The sequence below is a fragment of the Dermacentor albipictus genome, chromosome 2 (assembly GCF_038994185.2).
Source record: "Dermacentor albipictus isolate Rhodes 1998 colony chromosome 2, USDA_Dalb.pri_finalv2, whole genome shotgun sequence".
NCBI classification, from domain to species: Eukaryota; Metazoa; Arthropoda; class Arachnida; order Ixodida; family Ixodidae; genus Dermacentor; species Dermacentor albipictus.
The window spans coordinates 23419083-23440137 of NC_091822.1; the positions used below are offsets into that span (position 1 = coordinate 23419083).

Here is a 21055-nt window from a genome sequence, read left to right on the forward strand (position 1 = left end):
GCTTGGGCGAGACAAGCGCGAACATACAGAGACGCGTGGGACCGTCTAGGCGAATGCAGCGGGTCACAGCAATGTCTCTTGCTGCAGGACTGCTACTGGCATTCGGTGGCGCTGTGAAATGCCAAAAATCCGGGCAGATTAAGCTGCTCGGCGAGTTCAGCGTGTTGGCAGCGCATCGAGTGGACATTCCGCCGGAGGGTGCGCGGCCGACGTTTCGGAGGTCATCTATCCATGGTGGGGCAGGGCCTGCTGGGCGGCGTGGGCCACAACGCACATTCACTGAGCTGTATCGCCCGTCATTGCTGTTTCGATGAGGACGCGTAGTGCTGCAGCGAGGGCCACAATCACGGCATCCCTTGTATCGCAGGCGGTGGAGGTTGCAAGCAGCTCCGCCGGCTGGGCGCCGCGACCACAGAGTGCGTCGCAGAATGACATCCAGCCTGTACGGCCGTGGAAGGACGAGAGGCGGCTCTGTGCTGCTCTGTGATGGCGTCTGATGAGGCGCGGACCTTAGCGATCGCCTGCTGTCGCGTGAGGGGCTCTGCCGACGACGACAACAACATGGCTGCCTTCCTCTCCACGTGCAAGTTGGGGCAGCGCGGCTCTGATGCTGCGTCATTCCCGCTGCAGTTATTGCAGCGCGGTCGCTGAGCAGTATAGTCGGCTGTGGCATGTGAATTTCCGCATCAGAGACCGCGGGCATCGCACGAGCGTGGCCAAACAAACCGCAGAGATCGCACAGGAGTGGCCACGGGAGTCTGGGTCGAACCAGGCGACGCTGATTCAACAGCAGCACGCCGGCAGGAACTTGATGGCCGGCGAATCGAACCGCGATGCTGTGGCCCCTGCGTTTGCAGGACAGGACGGCCACGGTGGCTTGAAGGTTTTCCCTAATGGTGTCCACTTCGAAAAAATGGTCGACACCGAAAATGATGCCAGTACAAGTATTTCAAAGCCAAGCTTTCTTTGCCTCTTCGACTTTCCCCCTGCTGCTGCTATGGCTGCTGCTGTCAGGCACAGCGCGTCAGTGGGAGGGGGGGGAGCGGGGGTAGGAGTGACCGTGTGTGCATACATGACAAGAGCGAGTCAGAGAGGAAACGCGAGGCTAGAAGCTCGTTTTCACTCCACGGCGTCGAATGTGCACAATGTCATCTGGAGCTCCCGGGCCGTCTCCAGTTTAGCCTCCTAACTGCTGGAATTATCCGTGACTCCCTTCAGAAGCATTGCAGAAACTGCAGGGCTACCCTTTCTACTAAGGTGCGAGTCCAGAGGGAACGTAGATAGAACTGTAGACAGGAGGAAGGACAAGAAGCAGCAGGGGGGGGGGGGGGGGGGGAGGTGACGTTAGATGGCACGTAAACCCTACTACTATGCGACGGTGGTTGCGGAGAAACTGGATAAGCTTAAGTTCAAGTTACGGTACAGTACGTTGCTGCTATTTTTGAAAAATAAACGCCATACAAATATGCCATGCGGGCAACTTACGCCGGGCATGCAGAAGCAGAGCTGCATTAATTAAAGTGCACCGCAGGGTACAGGAGACACTACGGAAGCAGTCGACCGTCAAATCAACACTTCTGTAGCCGCTGCGTTAGTTTTGCGGCTATGGCATTGCTAGAGGTCATCGATACGATCCCAACCACGGCAGCCGCATTTTGAAGCGGACGAACTAGAAAACGCGCGGCACTTAGATTTTGGGGCACGTTAAAGAGCATCATGGTGTCAAAATTAATCCACAGTCCGCCACTACGGCTTGCATCATAATCTGAGTGTGGTTTTAGAACGTACAGCCCCATAATGCAATTCAAGTTTAACACTTCTGCCACAATGCGATGTGCCATCTGTAGAAATGACAACGCTCAACCCTCTCAAAAGTTATAAAATATGGCGTACAACAACGCCTCAAGCAAACGCCTCTCCCTTTGTGTTCTGTGTGCTGTGCAGACAAACAGCAGTGGTGCACGCAAGGTGATGTTTAACGTCAACTCATCACTCTCATGCTAGCCGAAACGTTGAAAAAATTCAGCTTTAGCCGTTAATATTACCGCTAATTATCGTCAATCAAAGCATCGAGCCTGGAATGCTTCGCTTACATCGATTCACACAATGCGTGGTATCTGCATAATGTTTTTGTAAGAGCTTTCGCCCTTACTGACACATTGCCGATGGTGCGGACTTGTAGCAGCGGCGACAGGTCTGCCTCCGGTAGCACGTAGATGGCGACAAAACTATGCCGAAAGTTCACTCCCACACAGTATGCTCCCTGGATGGCTGAGAGTTGTGCTGCGATATTCTTTTGCATCAGTTTCAGGAAGTTGCTTTTTTCTCCTTGCGTACGAAACAGAACCCTGTGGCGTGTTGTCCTGAGGCTGGGCCAACGACAGAAGGTGCGTGTGCTGGCGCCACGAAAGGCCTGTAGCGCTGCTTCCTTTTCCTCGCCTTCTTGGGAAGCGAATTAGCGCTGTTTTCAGCAGTCTCGGTGGACTGGCGCACAACTTCGGTTGGAGCGCCGCCTTCTGTGACAGCGCTGTCAGCACTTTGGCTCGAAGCAGGTAAAGTCTGCTCAGTCGTGTCCGTGGCGGAGATGGGTGCCGATCGAAGTTCAGGCTCAATGCCAGGCTGTCTTGCAGGTGTTCTAGCCTCATTCCCCGCACCTGGCCGCCTGCTGCTATGCGGGACGAGCGGCGGCTGTGGCTAGAGAACATACCTAGCGCGCGTGGGCACCGAGTTGGATAGATCGGTTGACGAGTGCCCTTTTTCCCCCGTCGCCTCCTTCGACTCAGCGGCGTCGTCGTTCGCACCATGGGAGCATGGCGGGAGCGCGGCGGAGAGGGGGAGGCAGGCGGTGATGAAGACGACGACGAGGGATCGGTCTTCGTGAGTGTGGAGGTTGGTGACCCGCTACACGATGTGCTAAAGGATGGCGACGATTCCGTACTGTCAGAGTTGGCGGCTTGAGAAGAGGAGCACGTTCTGCTACTCGGAGACGTAAGTGCTGAAGTATAGGTGCCGCTTTCCGTCACGGCGAGCAATAATGCTTCGATGGTGACGGGCGCGCGACGATGGTGGTCGCCATGTGGGTGCTGTTGGCGCTCTTGCGGCCGGTGTTCTTCCGAGTTGACGGCGACAGGCGCTTTAGCACCATTTTCTGGCTAGGCTGCCGAGATCGTAGCATGCGGCCTGCTTCCAAAAGCAGCAAGTCGAAGCACTCGCGAATGAGGATGTGGCGAGCCGAGACGAAACCCGGGCACTGTGTCCTGGGTGTCGCCCGTGTAACCAACGGCCGGAATAGTCGGCATCAGATCCATACCTTCTCCCCCGGAAGCTCTAAAACAGCTACGCTGAAGAGCGCTGTCATGGGAGAACACGGACAAGGAGCTACTAAGGTAGTAAAAAAAAACTGGGAAAACATGCTGCTGCTTCGTGGTGAGTCAGGACATGGTCAGTGCGAAGAACAGCGCAAGGTGTTTCCTTTGTCGCCACCTCAGGTGTCCTCAGTCACTGACATCGTCAAGGACGAACTTCGACGGTCACGGGACGTTTCCTAAGTGCCGCCGGAATCGCCGCTTCCAGTGCCGGAAGCGATGACCTATGCCGGCATCGCCCACCATCAAGATCCCCACCCGCATCAGGGCCCTGTAACGCCGCAATTCCATCGTCCACCGCCGCCGCCGCAAGCACGCTCACCCGTCGCCCAGCGCAGCTACGCGACGAAGACGGACATTTGGCAAGCCCCCGACCACCGCCCACTCTGCTATCACTGCCAAGAAGCCCGCCCTCTGTACCGCCGACGCCCTAACCGCGACTTGGGACTGAGAGAGTTCGCCGTAAAAGCGCCATGTCCAAAGCTTGGGGAGCGCCCACATGACATCGCCGACTATTTCGCCGCAACTCAGTGGAGTTCTCGACGACCATCCCCTTCGCCCTCACCAGACCACTGCCTGTCACCGCAACGCCAACCATAGCCTGGCCCAGCACGGGGCCGCTCTGCGAGCCCATATCCGGAAAACTAAAAGCAGCAACCGATGGAGGTGCGGTTGGTGTTCGTCGAACTGACGAAGATCCTCGCCGCCGACGAATGCGCCAAAAATACTGCCTCGGCGACAAACGAGACGCCGCCGTCCCGACGAAGTCTAGAAGCAAAGAATACGCCGACGAAAGACGACCTGACGACACCACGTACCAGCCACACGTCAACGCGACGCTGCTGTGATCCCACGCCAAGACCTAACTGTAACGCAAAACAACCACCGACCTCGACGTGCTTCTCAGCGGCCACGAAGTCACCGCCTTAGTGAACACAGGAGCCCATTATTCTGTCATGAGTGGACACATCGCCGTCCAGTTAAAGAAAGTTAAGACTGAATGGGAAGGCCCTTACATTCGATCCGCTGGAGGGCACAACGCTGACTCACAACGCTGACTGGAATCTACACGGCAAGAATTACCGTTCGTGACCAGACTTACCCTGCGACCTTCGTTATCCTCCAACAGTGCTCCCGATACGTCATCCTCGGCATGTACTTCCTGAACCAACATGGAGCAATCATCGACCTGAAGTCGAAGTCGATAACGCTGTCGGAAGATGAAGCGATACCGAAAAAGACCTCTCGTAGTCAATACGCCTTGAGTGTGCTCAAAGATCAAGTGAGCATCTCCCCTCGCTACATCATTGTTATTTCCGTCAGCACTAAAACACCCGCTAACGTAGAAGGCATCATCAAGGGCGACCCATGTCTACTTCTCGACTATGAAATTTGCGTCGCAAGAGGGATCACTCGACTGCAAGAAGGGAAAGCAGAAGTGATGCTAACCAACGTGAGCCCGGCGTTAAAGCACATCAACAAAGGCACGACAATCCCGTATATGGAGGAAATTGTGAAAACCAGCAGCGCTATGTCCTATCGGATTCTGCGGCATCTACCCCGACGACCATATTTGCCGAAACAGATTTCGACATCCACGAGTAAGCAGCAGTGGCTGAGAACTCTACAAAGACTGCTTTTCGACATCATCCAGGATTCGACAAACACCACTTGCAGAGAATCGCATAATAACTGGAGAGTACGCTCGTTCACTCCGCCAGGGCCCTTACCGAGTTTCGACGCGAGAACTTGAACCTATTAGGCGACAAGTAGACTAAATGCAACGTGATGACATCCAGCCGTCGAAAAGCCCGCGGGCACCTCCTGTACTCTTGGGGAAGAAAATGGACGGAACCCTACGTTTCTCCGTCGATTATTGTCGACTGAACAAGATCACCAAGGAGGACATATACCCCCTTCCACGGATAGACGACGCATTGGATTGGCTCTGCAACGGTAAAGGCTTCTCGTCGATCGACCTCAAGTCTGGCTACTGACAAATAGAAGTGGACGACAGGGATCGCCAAAAGACCGCCTTCATCACGCCAGACGGCCTCTATGAGTTCAAGGTTATGCCATTTGGACTGTGGTCGGCGCCAGCAGCGTTACAGCGTGTGATGGACGCGGTGTTAACAGGATTGAAGTCGGAGACCTGTCGTGTTTACTTGGATCACGTCGTTGTTTATTCCGGAAATTTCGACGATCACCTTAGGTGGCTTGCGACAGTACGAGAGGTAATCAAGTGATCAGGGCTGACTTTGAAGCCCAGAAAGTGCCGCTTCGCTTATTATGAACTTCCTTTTCCTAGGCCACGTCATCAGCAAATCTGGAGCCCGCCCAAATCCGCAAAAGACAGCTGTCACCGCAAAGTTCTCGCAGCCCATCGACAAGAAGGCAGTGCGTAGATTCCTTGGCATGTGTGCCTGCTACAGGCGCTTTGTCAAGGACTTTTCACGCATCACTGAACCGCTGACTCATATAACTAAATATGATGAGTTCAAGTGGGAAACGCCGCAGGCTGACGCAGTTCAAAAACTCAAACGACGCATGCAGTCCCCACCGGTCCTTGCACTCTCCGACGAGGACGCCGATACCAAAATCCACACTGACGCCAGTAGCCTAGGCTTCAGTGCCGTCCTAGTATAGAGGAAAGACGGACTTCAACGGGTGATAGCTTACAGTAGCCGATCACTGTCAAAAGCACAAGGCAATTATTCTATGACCGAAAAGGAATGCCTAGCCATCATTAGGGCTACAGCAGTACTCCGCCCTTACCTATATGGCAAGCCGTTCGAAGTCATCAGCGACATCACGCGTTGTGTTACCCGCCGTGGTTGCTCAGTGGCTATGGTGTTGGGCTGCTGAGCACAAGGTCACGGGATCGAATACTGGCCACTGCGGCCGCATTTCAATGGGGGCGAAATGCGAAAACACCCGTGTACTTAGATTTAGGTGCACGTTAAGGAACCCCAGGTGGTCGCAATTTCCGGAGTCCGCCACTACGGCGTGCCTCATAATCAGAAAGTGGTTTTGGCACGTAGAAATCCCTTGATTTAACGCGTTGTGTTGGCTAGCTAATTCAAGGTACCCTTCAGGACGGCTGGCGTGGTGGAGCCTTAGACTGCAAGAATATGACATGACTGTAATCTATAAGTCCGGACGAAAACACTCGATACCGATTGCCTATCACGCACCCTCATTTACCCGCCACTGCTAGATGACGAGGATGACGTGGCCTTCCTTGGAATAATAAGCGCGGAAGACTTCGCTGAACAACGACGAGCACACCTGGAGCTAAAAATCTTCGTCAGGTATTTGTAAGGGAATACCGACGTTGACCCCAGGGCATCTAAGCGAGAAATTTCTTCGTTCACGCTTCAAAATATCGTACTCGTAAAGAAGAACTTCTCACCAGTCGCTCCACTAACCTTCTTGTTGTTCCCTCAGCGCTCCGTCCTGAAGTACTTCACGCCCTACATGACGGGTCCAACCTCTGGGATCTTCGAATTCTCCCGGACGCTATCGAAGATACAGGAAAGGAATTACTGGTCGCGCCTGACCGCCAACGTCGCCGGTTACGCCAAGATATGCCGAAAGCGTCGGCGATGGAAGACGCCATCGCCAAGGCTAGCAGTATTACTACAGTCGATCGAGCTTCCTTGCCGACCATTTAAGCAGATCGGGATGGCTTTTTTGGACCCTTTCCGATGTCAACATCTGCGAATAAGTGGTTTGTCGTGGCGACGGTATATATACCTCACCTGATTCGCTGAAACGAAAGCTCTGTCAGGTAGCGCAGATGAAGTGGCGAAATTCTTTGTCGATAACATCCTGCTGCGACATGGTGCTCCAGAAGTCCTCATCACCGACAGAGGAACGGCCTTTACAGCGGAGCTCAGCCCAGCCATTCTACAATACAGTCCGTCGCCAAGCCACAGGAGAACAACTACCTACCAAGCGCAGACGAATGGTCTTACGGAACGCCTGAATAAGAGACTTGCCGACATTCCAGCAATGTACGTCGACGTCGTTTACAAGACCTTGGATATCACCCCGCCGTAGGTAACGTTCGCTTACAACATGGCGGTGCAAGAAACAACACAAAACAACACAACCAACGAAGAGCATCTTGACGTCACCCCCTATCTCCAGCACGCCGAAGAAGCCCGACCGGTCGCCGCCTGGGGATCAAGGACCATCAGAGGACCGACAGCCGACACTACAACCTTTGTCAGTGCTACGTCGAGTAGCAGCCCGGCGATCGTGTTGTGGTTCGGACCCCAATACGCCGACGAGCACTTAGTGAGAAGCTTTTGCGCCGCTCTTTCGGACCCTACAATACCATCGGACGCATTGGCGCACTCGACTATGAGGTCGTGCCAGACGGCATTTCGCTGTGACAGCAGCGCCGCTCACAACCTGGAACAGTCCACGTTGGGCGACCTAAATCGTTCTACGAGCGCTAATGAACTTTGAGACTTTGCGCAGCTGACCTTTGGACTTTCATTTTTTTGGACTGTGTTACTTTGAACTTTGTTTCTTTGATCATCGTCCGTTTGTGTTTCGCTCTCCTGTTGTGCTTGTAGCATGGGGACGATGCTTATTAAGACGGAGGCACTGACACGTGGACTTGTTTATCTTTTTGGGGTGAGCACTTTTCACTGTCTAACGAATGTTATCGCTCAGCGCGCGACGCGCCTGTATTTATCCGAAGCTTCTGCAATGTTATCGATGGTTCTATCCTAAGTCTGTTGTCACCGGACATTGTGTTATCTGATTGCATGTTTGGGCCACGCGAATGGTGTAGAACTTTCTGGGGGACACACGGGCACCAGCCATTTATTTGGAACGTTTGATGGCTCGTGTATAAAAGCCGACGCGCTTGACCGGTACATTATTTTCGACAATCGCCGACTCTGTTGGCTGCTATCCTGGTTCTTTGAGTGTAGCCTGCTGTTGACGGCAAACGTTCGCCCAATAAAACGCTAGTTTCGTCAATTGCTGCCTTCTTCACCGTTAATACTGCGTGGCAACATAAAAAGTTAAATCCCCCTTCTTCTGGGAGTTACAAGCCGAATCTGTGCATTTTGCTGCTGCGTGGTAGATCAAAGTGTGTTTATCGCTTTAATATTTCTAGTGGAGAAATAAAGTATCAAAATATTGCGTAGCCTTAATTCGTTGTTACCAGTCGTATGTCATACACAAAACAAAGGGTTGGTCCAATAAATTAATAACTGAGGTCTAACTCCACCAATTACATGCCTTTAAGAATGTAAAATGCTAGATTTAAAACTTCAGCAATAGCCGAGTGTGTCAAAAATTAACTCAATTGCGCACCTCATAAATCAAAATAAGTTTATGCCTTTTAGTAAGCTTAGATGCAGGCCGTAGTGAACTGTTTCTTGTTAGCGTTGAAATGTGGGAACGCTTTCCATAACAAGCCATGTACGACATTCTTATAGGCGCATCCAGTAATATCCATTCCACTGGAGGACCATATTTTCATCCATACTGAGCATCATGTTTCCGGATATGATCCTCAAATTATTACTTGAGCATTTGCTGAACCAGAGATGGTGCTGGGGCCACACTGCGCACGTGCTAAGGATGTCAAGTTGTATTTGTGACGCACCAGACTAATGACAGACTTATGACATCTGACAATGACCAATATTCTATTTATTAGTAGGAGTATTGTAATATTGGTACTCAACAAGGATGTACTGCCGGTTATTTCTTTTTCTTCAAATCAAAATTGAAGTTAGTTTAGGAGTTTGCTATTGAAGTCATTTAAATGTTTCGCATGCATTTCAATAGGAAGACTAAGAGCTAAAGCTTTGTTTTACTGCAGTGACCTTATTTCTTTACTGTCTTGATGTTGTTTTACACCATATCCTCGTGTTGACTTTTGCACACAATATTTTTCAGGCACCCCCTTTATATAACGCAAGAAGGCAGCTGCAAGGACAAAGGGATATCAAGGAGCCAGCCCAGCGCGAGTTCACGCAGTGCAGAGGAGCGCACGCCAAATAATCAAAATACATTGTCATTCAGTTTGGACGAGAAAACTAGAATGCGGGTATCGGTGTGTCACTTCACTAAATGTCACCAAAACTTTCCAAATACAGTATGTCACACCAAGATGAAAATTATCACGTGCTCTAGGCACTCATCGTAACATGGTATTATTTTGTAATGTCACTGATGGGGAAAGTCAAGATTAAGTATTCTCTCTGAAAGCAAACACATAACAGCAAGCATCATTGAAAAGTTAGAAATGTGTTTTCAAAAAAAGCTGATTAGTTTTGTGAGAAGTGACCGCTTTTTGTCTTGCCTCTCAAAAGACAAATATAAATAGCGGTTCAATAAAATTGCAGATTTGCTTAGTGACATAATACATACTTGCAGTGAGCACGGTGCTTGTGTTCACTATAAACAGAAACACCTCCTGCTTGGTTAGCTGCTGACGTAATTTAACAGCACGTAAATGCAAGGGTGCAAGTACAAACCACTGTCATTCTTTATTCTAAATACTGACATGACGCAGACAGATTTTCATGTCTTCCCTTTTATATATTTTTCCACCTTATTTTAAGAGTATGACTTCCTCTTAGGTTCCAGAAAAGGAAATCATTGGAGGCAGAGTACCCCAAGAAGTCATTACCGTTTATGCGCATGTTCACGAAGCCAGTTCATTAGAACTGGTCGCGGCAGCGGAAACGCGAGCAAGAAGCTACGTCTATACCTGTGTGCACCGTGGTGCACACATTACGTATTAATTAGAAGCTCCGGAGTCGCTTGCAATTGAAAATTTGGCACATATAACATTGTGGTTTCTCCTACTGTGAAATAATCATATGAGTGCTTATAGCAGGTATATTACACTTAGGGTGACTCAATCTACTTGGCAACCAAGTGTGGTAGTGAAGGCAGGGATATGTGCAATGCAATAAACTTACAGCATCCGCATGTCACATTTGCTCATCAATTGGCGGATGTGAACATATAGCGTTAACCAAGCAAAAGCCCCTTAGTTTGAGGGCTTCTGCCGACATAATCTTTATAAGGCAAATTAAAATTGAAGTATTCTTGCATATAGTAAATTTCTGGACTTGGAGTGCAGAGTAAGGCACTGTATTAGTCTTCTCAGACACATATATACTTGTTTTGAGACGAAGATAACATTATGTGAAGCGCGATAATTCTTCTTCAGCGTACCTTAGCCACTTCAGTTGGAAAAAAGCGTTGGTTACAGGTAGCTGGTTAATTCTGCAAGTTTATGCCTAGCCGCATGCAAAATCCAAGTGCATGGCATGAATATGTAAAGCATTACGGAGCCTTTCCCAATTTATCATTTGCTCCTGTTTCTTTTTTTTCATGTACTTTTCTGCCTGTACTTATAATTACGTCGCCTTTGATGCATCATAATCTTCACATATAATTTTTTGTTCCCATCTGAAGTAATGCAATACATTAGTTTGTATTTTCAACTAGTCACAATAATTAATCACGTAATTGCTCCTTGCTGTTTTATACTCATTTGATACACACTAGATAATATCGTCAATTTATTCTATTTATTTGTGAGAAAGTATACGGGATGAATCCCAACAGCACCAGGAAACTACGTTCCTGAGGACGCCAACCCAATTGCAAATATGATACGCCTCTGTACCGCTTTGAGACCGGGTAGGATGTTGCTGCAGATCCTCGAGAAGACACGCTTAGAAAAAATGGGGTGCAGCCTATACACGAATAATTTTGTGTGAAATATTTATAACCAAAGCTAGACCTGTGGTCTCACATGCAAATATATGACGCATCTCTAAGTGCATTGTGCTCTCAGTCAGGGACATAAATACGTTGTACACGACGTTATTAAATGAGCGACTGTCTTAGAATATGGCACCAAAAAACTTTCTTGCACAATTTATTTACGTTACCAGCCCCAAGGTTAGCAGGTCATCTGGTAACCTCTGCTGTATAAGTGCATGTATTTTGTGCTAGAAATGCGTTTGTTGGCCAGTGATGTGCCGCACATTTCTCTTCGATCGTAGTGTCAATACTTTGTGAGTTTGCGCACGCTTGTTCGTTGTTTAACTTTTCATTGTATACTTTATTTAGGAGAAGATGGAACCAATTGGAAATGGTCGATATTTCTGCATAGTAATACTGAGGAAACTTTAGACAATATACTTATGTTTTATTACAGTATGGATTGTAAAGTTGATGGGCATCATATACAGGTGAGGTTACCAGATGAAATCCGTGAACATCAGTTTGGTTTACCAGCTGCCGTTTTGGTGACAAACGCGCTCTCAGCATAAGGCCGCGCGTGTACTGTTGTTGCTGGTCCATAATATCGTTGTCATGCCAGTATGACACTGTCTAATCGGATTTTACGCACACCTGATGGATCATTATTGCGCTGACCGCTGCTTGTTAAGCGAAAACCAACTGTAAGCAGCGTCGGACTACTTTTCTGCTCCACTGCTGCCCTCGCCACCACTACGCGCCAAATGTTTTGTTTTACCCAGTTTGTGCTGGTAGAAAAGCACCCGGCCCTTCTCTATTCACTTTGTTTTCTTCGCATCAAGATCGCGTACCAAAATGACGGAGCCATACGCACTGCAATAACGGGCGAAGCTGAAGTCGGTGAGTTTGACGACGTCCACTGTCGTGAGGAGAACATTCTCGCACTTCAGATCTCGATGAGCCACGTCGTTCTTGTGCAAGTAAGCCAAGGCACTGGCGAGCTGCATGAAGAACTGGTGGGTTGTCTTCTCGTCCAGGCGTTTTACTTTCTGTAATGGAGAGAGGCCAATGCAGTGCCGTAGCCGCTGGTACTAAACGTCTGCGCTGCCTGCAGTGTCTTTTCTTTTTCTTTTTTGCAGGTGCCGGCGGCACCCGTTAACGGCGGTATTTCTAGTGTAAATTTTCCACGGTCTACGCCCAGCGAAAATAACACGAAATGACGGCGTCAACCCAAGTCTCCTCGTTTTCAAGTCATTGGTTCGCTTACGCAAACACGCTGTCGCTAGGCATGGGTTACGAGGGCAATCTCTATCTGTCGGCTAGGCCTATACAAGTAGTAACTTCATTTCCTTACCAAAATGTATTCTCTTCCTCTCATTTCACCACCAGATTATTCATGGTAACATCTACATGGCCATAATGAAATCACTTACGAGCATGGTGGCTAAAATAAGAAAGTCCACGGCGCTCGCTCTGCCTTTCCCTATCATGATGGCTTCGTTTATTACGATTTCTTATCAAGTCAGTTGATCTCCTTTCTTCCACTGCATTCAACTGCGGCGTACAAAGCACTTACTGGGAATCGTGAGGCTTGAGATTTATTTATTTATTTATTTATTTATTTATTTGTTTATTTATTTATTTATTTATTTATTTGTTTGTTTGTTTGTTTGTTTGTTTGTTTGTTTGTTTGTTTGTTTGTTTGTTTGTTTGTTTGTTTGTTTGCTTATTTCCATGCTCTCAAGATCCGAAGGCATTACAGAGGGGAGTGGTGAGTACATCTGAAGTGATTGGTAACGTTCTTCTTGAAGTCAGGAATGTTACATATGCCAGCGATGGAGGCAGGAAGCTTGTTCCAGTCGTCGGCAGTCCGTGGTATGAATGAGTAAAAGTAGGAGTTGGAGTGGCATGCTGCAAGCCCCAGACCTGATCTATGCGACTTGACCTGTTAGGATTGTCAAAGGAACAACTCATCTTAACGGTATCAGTGTAGTAAATCTTATGAAAGAGGCATAAGCGCAGAACCTTGCGACGTAAGGCAAGGTCAGGCAAACCGAACGTCAGTTGCACTGATAATACGTTTGCGAAACGCCAATAATTAAATAAAATGAGGTGGGCGGCCCTGTTCTGAAGTTATTCTAGAGGACTGGATAGCTTAGTTTGGCCAAGGTCTCAGATGCAGCAGGCATGTTCGAGCTTCAGACGTATCAATGCTTTATAAAGTTCAAACTTAACGTGAAGAGTCGCGGGAAAAAAATTGCGGTGTATGAAACCAACTGTGCAGTTAGCGTTAAGAAATATGTATTGAAGATGCAAGTTCCATTATAGAGTGCTAGTGATATGTACACACAGATATTTTAAAGATGATACACAGGTTAGTGTTGTGTTACTAGGGGTACACTTGAAAGACACATAGTAAGATGAAGTCCATGAGACATACATACTTTTTCATTTAGTATTATTAAGGCTAATTAACGAATCACAGCGCCAAGACGATGTGGCATTAAGGTCACATTGTAGGGCCGCATGATCGGACGTATTAGTGATTGGTAATCATGTAGTTCGTTTGTAAGTACGGCGTAGACAGGGCTGGCCAAATATACTTTGATAATCTATCATAATATGGATACGACATGATGGGACGGTAAGTATTCGACGTACAGACCAAAGCTACGTACGTAGTATAGTACCTGATACGATATACTCACAATATGTATCCTAATATACTTCCATATATGAGTGAATTCCTTATTATCGCTCCTCTGCAGCGGCTACTGCAAGTTTACAATAGCTTACGTATCGCCGACAGACCTCCTTTCTTTAGAATTTTGTCTACTAGCTCATAAGAATTGTATTGGGTTTTCTAACCAAGCACTATACCGCCATCCTGCAACTGACTGTGAGGCTAGCAGGACTCGAATCAGATCAACGCAGGTAAGCTGTGCCATTAGTGATGGTTTTCACGCCGGTCCAATGGCAAAGCGGGTTACCGACTCTGCAGGGTCTGAATGCGAGACACTCGATACGAATCCGTCGGTAAAAACAGCGTGAAATAATTACGGACAAGGCAGGAATACAGTATAAGCACTGACTGTCAACTACTTAGGTTTATTGTGCACGCACACAAACATACCTTTCAAAAAGAGGTTTGTGGGGACGGGGGAATTACGCACTTCCAGCCCCGCATGCGTGTAGTGCTTAAAAAGTGAACTCGCCAGAATGAAAGTAAAATGAACTGTAACATTAAAGGCGGGGAAACAAACTCTTTGTCAGAAGGAGCGATCGAAGCGTTGACGCATGCATCACTTTTCACGGCAAACCTTCAAAAATCTCGCATTGCATTTTTGTCTTTGTACCGGCGGAGAAGCCGTGCTTCTTGGAAAACCGAATAGCAGCCACACTTCGCACAGTGGATGGCCAGATTACTCCCGCTTTTTGTTTTCACGTTATTGGCATGCTTGCGCAGACGATCGTCAAGGCAACCGCGCAATTGTCCTACATATGATCGGCTGCAGGAGGTCGGGATCTCGTACGCGGCCTCGCTTTTGCGGGTCACATCGCTGGTGGTGTGCTTCTTGACATACCACTTGTTTTAAGTTTTCCTAGCGTCCGCTTTCTTGCACACGGAGAGACCAATACACAGCGCGCAACCCGGCACGTCCGGCGGCTTTCCTAACACGATGAGAGACACTGTGCACACACGGGATTGCCGCCACCATGCATTGGTCAACGGCTTGTTGGACGTGGCCCTTGGAGGCCCGGACCTCTCGCAAGGGAGTACCAGTCAGGGCAGACAACAGGGATTCAGAACAGCCGCTCGCCTTCAGCCGCTGTGCTTGAGCATTGCAGCTTCGGGCCACCTGATGACGGCAGAAATCGGCTGGGGCGTTCCGCAAGACGCTAGTGGCGATGGCCCTTTTCACGAGTTTTAAGTGATTTGACGAAAGCGGCGGAAGGAGTTTCTCGGAGCGTGGCGCATAGGTCCAACATGTATGGCTTTGGCTGGAGTGCTGCTCTAAGTCGACAAAGCGTATCATACCCTCCACACGTAAGTGAGGCCTGGAAAATAGGAATGGAACAAGTTGGACATTCGGTTCAGCTTGATGTCGGGGCCTTCCTTGGTTTGAGTACGGCATGCCACCAGGAAGTCGTGTACATGTCGGAAGATCCTGACTGAACCAATGGGGTCGAGGTTTTCCTTCATCCGTCACTGAAACCCTGTCGACAAGAGAAACAACTGCGCCGTCTACCTCGGTGTCGATTACGTTACCTGTAATATTGAAAACTAAAAGTTGGGATATTTGGAGGCTAGACGTTCGTGACACTTCCAGCGCTTGTAGGAAAAGGAAATACTTGAGGATCGAAATAAACAGCACAACAGAAAAATCGCTCGTTCAAGTGAGTGCCCAATTTTTAATCGGTAGTTTTATGCAGTTACATAAGTTTTCTCCTAAATCTGCTTTAATACTTTTTGACAATCAGTTGTATTTGCAGAGAAAAGGTCGTGTATTTTCCATGTGCTCTGCAATACTTTCTTGTTATGCATTGAGTGCAAATTAGCGCCTCTGTCTGATGACAGAGTTTTTCCCAAGGGTGTTAAATATGTGCAGTTCGTTACCTGTTTTCAAGAAGAACCGCGGTTTTCAGTTCCATTGAACATATTGTCACTCGCGAACCGTTTACTTAACAATGTAAGGCAGTAAAGGGAGACGGTTGGCGTTCATTCCGGGAGCGGACCAAAGGTAGCCCGCCTACCGTCGTCGTCCTCTTCCTCCACCCTCCGTCTTTTTGTCATTCCCGTTCCTTCTGCCCTTTGTTACGAGAGCTCGTCACATTTCCCCGTTGGGTGACGAAGCCCGTCGGGCAAGTCAGTCAGTCGCTCGTGGGTCGTAAGGCTTCAGGCGGGCAACGTGCGTCACATGGGTTTTGGCCGAGTGTCGTCCACTGTTCTTGAGGCGCGCATTGCGACGCGGTAGTTGACCTCGCTGAGGCGTTCGAGTTTAACGTAAGGTCCAAGATAGGGGGACAAGAACTTCTGGCAGAAGCCGCGTTTCCGTAATGGCGTCCAGAACCACACAAGGTCACCAGAATCGAAATATACATGTAGGCGATGGCCGTCATAGCGGATCTTTGATCGGTCCTGCGAAGCCAGGGTGCGTAGCCGAGCAAGGCGTCGCGCTTCTGCTCGACAGAGGACCTTGGTAATAAAGTCAGTCATTAGCGAATTAAGGAAATATGATATCGAGCGTGTAGCGAGGCGGACGAGCATAAAGAAGAACAAACTGTGAGTAACCAGTGGTCTCGTTTATTGCGGTGTTGAATACATAGGTGACAAAAGGCAAGACACTGTCCCCCTTCTTATGTCTGGAATTGACATTCATTGATAGCATGTTGGCAAGCGTTCTGTTTCAACCCGACCATTAGTTTGTGGAGGCTATGGCGTCGAATGTAGGACGCTAGCTGAACACAGACGAAGGGTCTGTTCAACAACGGTAAATTGTCTTCCACAATCGCTGATTACAATGAGAGGAGGCTCATGTCGATGAATGATGGAATACAATAGGAAAAGAGAGACTTTTGCCGCTGTTGCCCATGGCAGCGCTGCCGGCTCACAATAACGGGTCAGGTGGTCTACACACAATAATCCAACGATTGTCGCTGCAGGATTGCGGGAAGGGGCCCAGGAAATCTATAGCAACTTATTCGAAAGGCGCGCTGGAAGGCGGAACTGTTTGAAGTCCACCAAGCGGTGCGTTAGGGGGTCGGTTGTAACGCTGGCTTTTCGTGCAGCTGGCGACGTACCGCTCAGTATCGTGACGAATATTGGGCCAGTGAAAGCGCTGTTGAGCACGGCAGAGCGTTCTTTTAGAGCTAATATGGCCAGAAGTAGGAGCGTCGTGCATGGCGCATAGTACTTGAATACGGAGGCTCTTTGGGACAACTAAAAGGTAGCGTGCGCCAGTGGTCGCGTGGCTCTTCTGATACAGGGCAACGTCATGTAGGCGAAAGCGGCCATTTCCTAAAGGCTCGTGTGAGGTCGCGAAGAGTGGTTGCAAACTGTCGTCCTTCTGCTGTTCGCATATTAAGGTACCCATATCAGGAAATTCCGGAGATACAAAGGCGATGTATTGATCCAAGTGGTCAGTGTCGCATTCAGTCGTTGGAAGAGGCATCCGAGAGAGGCAATCAGCATCAGCGTGTCGTCGACCGCTCTTGTATGAAACAACAAAATCGTACTCTTGTAGAAGTAAAGCCCAACGCACAAGTCGACCAGAAGGGTCCTGAAGATTCACGAGCCCGCACAGTGAATGATGAGCCATGACCACCTTAAAGGGGCGCCCATGGAGGTAAGAACGAAACCGTTGCATCGCGAAGATGACTGCCCAGCACTCTTGCTCGATCACTGCATACATGCGCTCGGAGCAATGCAAGAAGCGGCTAGCGTACGAGATCACGTGCGCACTTCCGCCGATGCGCTGAACAAGCACAGCGCCGATGCCAACGCCACTCCCGTTGGTGTGAACTTCTGTTGGTGCTGAGGGATTGAAGTGGAGAAGAATAGGCTGCGACGTCAAGACGAACTTTACTTGACGAAACGAAGAGGCGCATTCCGTGGTCCACTCAAAAGGAACACCTCTCTGGAGAAGGCGCGTTAGAGGGTGGGCCACGTCGACAAATCTAGGAATGAATCGGTGAAATTAGGAGCATAAGCCTAAAGTGCAGTGTCGTAGGGCGACCCTAGGTGCCCTTAGTTGCGTAATTACCAAAGCCATAAAGAGATGGCACAACTGTTGCCCGTACATATATATCAGTGCTCGCGTGAATGAAGGGGTCTTGCGTCTTGTGTGGTATGGGTTAACGTCTGTGTCGTTCTTCTGCTGATCGCACTGCAGGCCAACACTACAATTTGGCAACGAGGATGGGATCCGTTGCACTTTCGCCGCCGCCGATATTCCTCGCCACCCCGGGCACTCCAGCCATTCCATGGCCCCGCTGGCAACGCCTATTCGAGAATTTTCTTCTCGCGTCCTGAGCTGCCAACCTTCCTGGGAGGACGCTAGGTGGCGACGTGACGTGCGGACGTTTCTGCATCATCTCCGCCAACCGAAGTTGACCTACCTGTTCCAATGTACTTTTTCCTCACAATTTCTATTGGAACGACTCCGGGAAGTTACAAGGAGCAGTTGGATGGCGCATCTATCACGGTAGGTCCACTGAAACATTTTTTGTAGGTCCTTTCTCCGACACCAAGGGTTAAGCCTGGCTTAGCACGACATCGGCTCCGCCGTAGCGTGGGAAGGCGGGAAGGCGCGGCCGCTCGCATAGCCGACCCCCAAGAATGTTCTAGAACATTCCGCCATGCCTTACGAGGCAATGGTAAAGGGCAAGCAAATCTCCAAAGAAGACGCTGAGTCCAACGGCTGGATTACCGCTCACAGAAAGCGGAACGCGGACAAAACCTGCGTCGAGAACAAGACGCGCAAGGACGCGCAAAAAGGCGCCCGCATTGGCTCCAAACAAGCCAGTCAGCTAAGAAAGGTTGGCGCAGCCTCCAGGCTACCGCGTCTGCCTAAATCCCACTTTCGAGTTGTCGTCCGCCCGGGGGGAGGGCTGGACGTGCGAAAATGCAGACAGATCAAAGTCACGAACGCCATTTTAATGGCGGCCAAGCTGCCCCCAGTGGCAGCCGAGGAGGATATCCTTTGTGCGAATGCAATGCAGAATATCTTTGTTATAAGCAGACCCTCCGAATTGAACGCCAATGCATACTGCCAAGTCCGGGAGATTATCTTGGCGGATAAACGGCACCCTATCGCGGCTTACATTAGCCTCCGGGTAATACTTTCAGAGGCGTGATCAGAGACGTCGATGCTGATCTGCCCGAAGCTGCACTGCAAAGCCTTTTTGTCACACCCGGAAACCCAATGGTGCTCGGAGTCAGGCGCATAAAAGAGTCGACTACCGTGATCAAAATTGTTCAACGGCGTGAAAGTGCCCAACTATGTCCGCTGCGGCCCCAACATGGCACGCTGCACGCTGTACAAGAGGCAAATAGACACTTGCCGCAACTGCGGACGAGTCGGTCACAGGCACGACGTTTGCCCCAGACCGACCAAAAAAGTGTGTGAAAAGTGCGGGACTTTGCAAACCACAAACGGACACGAATGTGTGCAACCCAAGTGCGCGCTTTGCGGAGACGCTCACCTCACCGGCGACCAAGCCTGCAAAAGCAGGCATAGAGAAAGGGAATTGAACAAGAGCGGACACTCGGCGAAAATTGGAAACAGGAAACACGTCACGCTATACTTTTAACATCGACGAATTGGGGTCGCGAGCATCGAGAAAAAGAAGAATGTGAAATGAGATTAACAGCAATTGTTTAATTTATTTTATTCTTTCCCGGAAAAATTAAAGAAATCTGCGTATAAATTAAGTTAAACTTTGCGGCTTACTTCCGTTGCCTAGCGACAGGCGAACGGGCGAATGACGAGGCAGATGTTTGCGTCATTCGTCAGACACGCCGCCGAAGCATTTCTCTATGAAGCAGGTATCAAGTTCCTTATGTCGTGAGGAGACGACGCAGAAGAGGAAGGAAACGCGGCAACAAGAAGAACGCAAAGAGCAACGCTGGGGGTCGAGGAACCCCACCTCCAGCCACAACGCCAACTGCGAACGCTCCCAGGAACGCCACCGCGGAACGCTCTATATCGAGATCCAGAAGCAGATCCCGGGTCCGGATCAACTCACAACCCACCTGGGCGGACAAGGCAGCCAAAACAGGTGAGACCCGTGGCCCCCCACAAGGGCAACTCCAAGATCAAACGTTAGGCAAAATTCAATCACTCGAGCGCGAAAACGCGTCTCTTATAAAGGAACTATCTGAAATTAAGTCATTATTGCAGGAAATGCAGCAGAGAGAACGTGCGATCGGCGGCCAAGCTGCCGCAGCAGCCACCTCTCTCAACAAAGGCGCTAAACGCAGGGCGAGCCCCGAGTCCATGGACGAGGAGACGCTTAACGTCTCGGGCATCAAGCAACTGCTTGACCACCTAAGATCGGACATAGTTGCCGAAATTAGCCCCACCAAGCTCCAACTGAACGAGCACAGAGCGAGGCTCCAAATTTTAGACTCCGACAGACAGCTTGCGCTGCTCGGTACGCCCCCACTACATAAGTAAGATGGCTAACACAAGCAATCTATAGTTATCTGGCAAAGGAATTGCGCCAGCTTCCGCAAAAGGAAGGCAGTCTTGCAACAACTACTTAGCTCTGCTAACGAAAGGCCGTCAGTAATCCTCCTCCAGGAAACACTCACCGATGTGATCGCTATTGGCGACTACCATGCAGAAGCGCACTTTTCCGAGGGCAAAAGAGGAATAGCCACACTCGTCTCAAAGAGTCTCGCCTATTTACGTCACGACGTTAGGCCAAACTTGAAAGTCAAACACATCATGATCGAGCTCATCCAAAACGCTAAACTCAACCAATCCGTTTTCATTCTGAACGTGTACAGCTCGCCAGCCGACAGAAGGGAGACGTTTAACGCTCTCTTCCAGAAGGCATGTCAAATTGCAGGCGACCATCCGCTCATCATAGCAGGGGACTTATCATATCATATCATCCGCTTATCATAGCAGGGGAACGCACAACACCAAGATTGGGGTTACATCAAAGATACGGCCAAGGGCAAGGCCCTCGCGGCACAGATAGCAGCCTGCGGTCTTACCTTGGTCACCGATCCAAAATACCCCACCAGAATTGGCAACTCGGTCAGCAGGGATACCACGCCAGGCCTGGCCATGGTTAGGAATGTGCAGGAACCGGTATGGACTGAGTGGCCGAGTGGATTTTCGCCTGGCAGAGTTTTAGACGCTTTCTGGCTAGCAGACGAGAAAAAGAAACAATGGTCGCTCAGCCCCATCACTGTGGGGACT

At 49.6% G+C, this 21055-nt stretch overlaps 1 protein-coding gene across 13 annotated transcripts in view; it reads right to left on the minus strand.

Moving 5' to 3' along the window:
- LOC135897935 (testis-specific serine/threonine-protein kinase 3-like) overlaps positions 1 to 21055 on the minus strand; it is a 245996-nt gene that overhangs the window by 194460 nt on the left and 30481 nt on the right. For all 13 annotated transcript variants that reach the window (XM_070533526.1, XM_070533525.1, XM_070533519.1 and 10 more), the window contains exon 3: positions 11995 to 12169. In XM_070533526.1, the coding sequence (XP_070389627.1) occupies positions 11995 to 12169 (175 nt within the window). The remainder of the gene's footprint in view (positions 1 to 11994; positions 12170 to 21055) is intronic.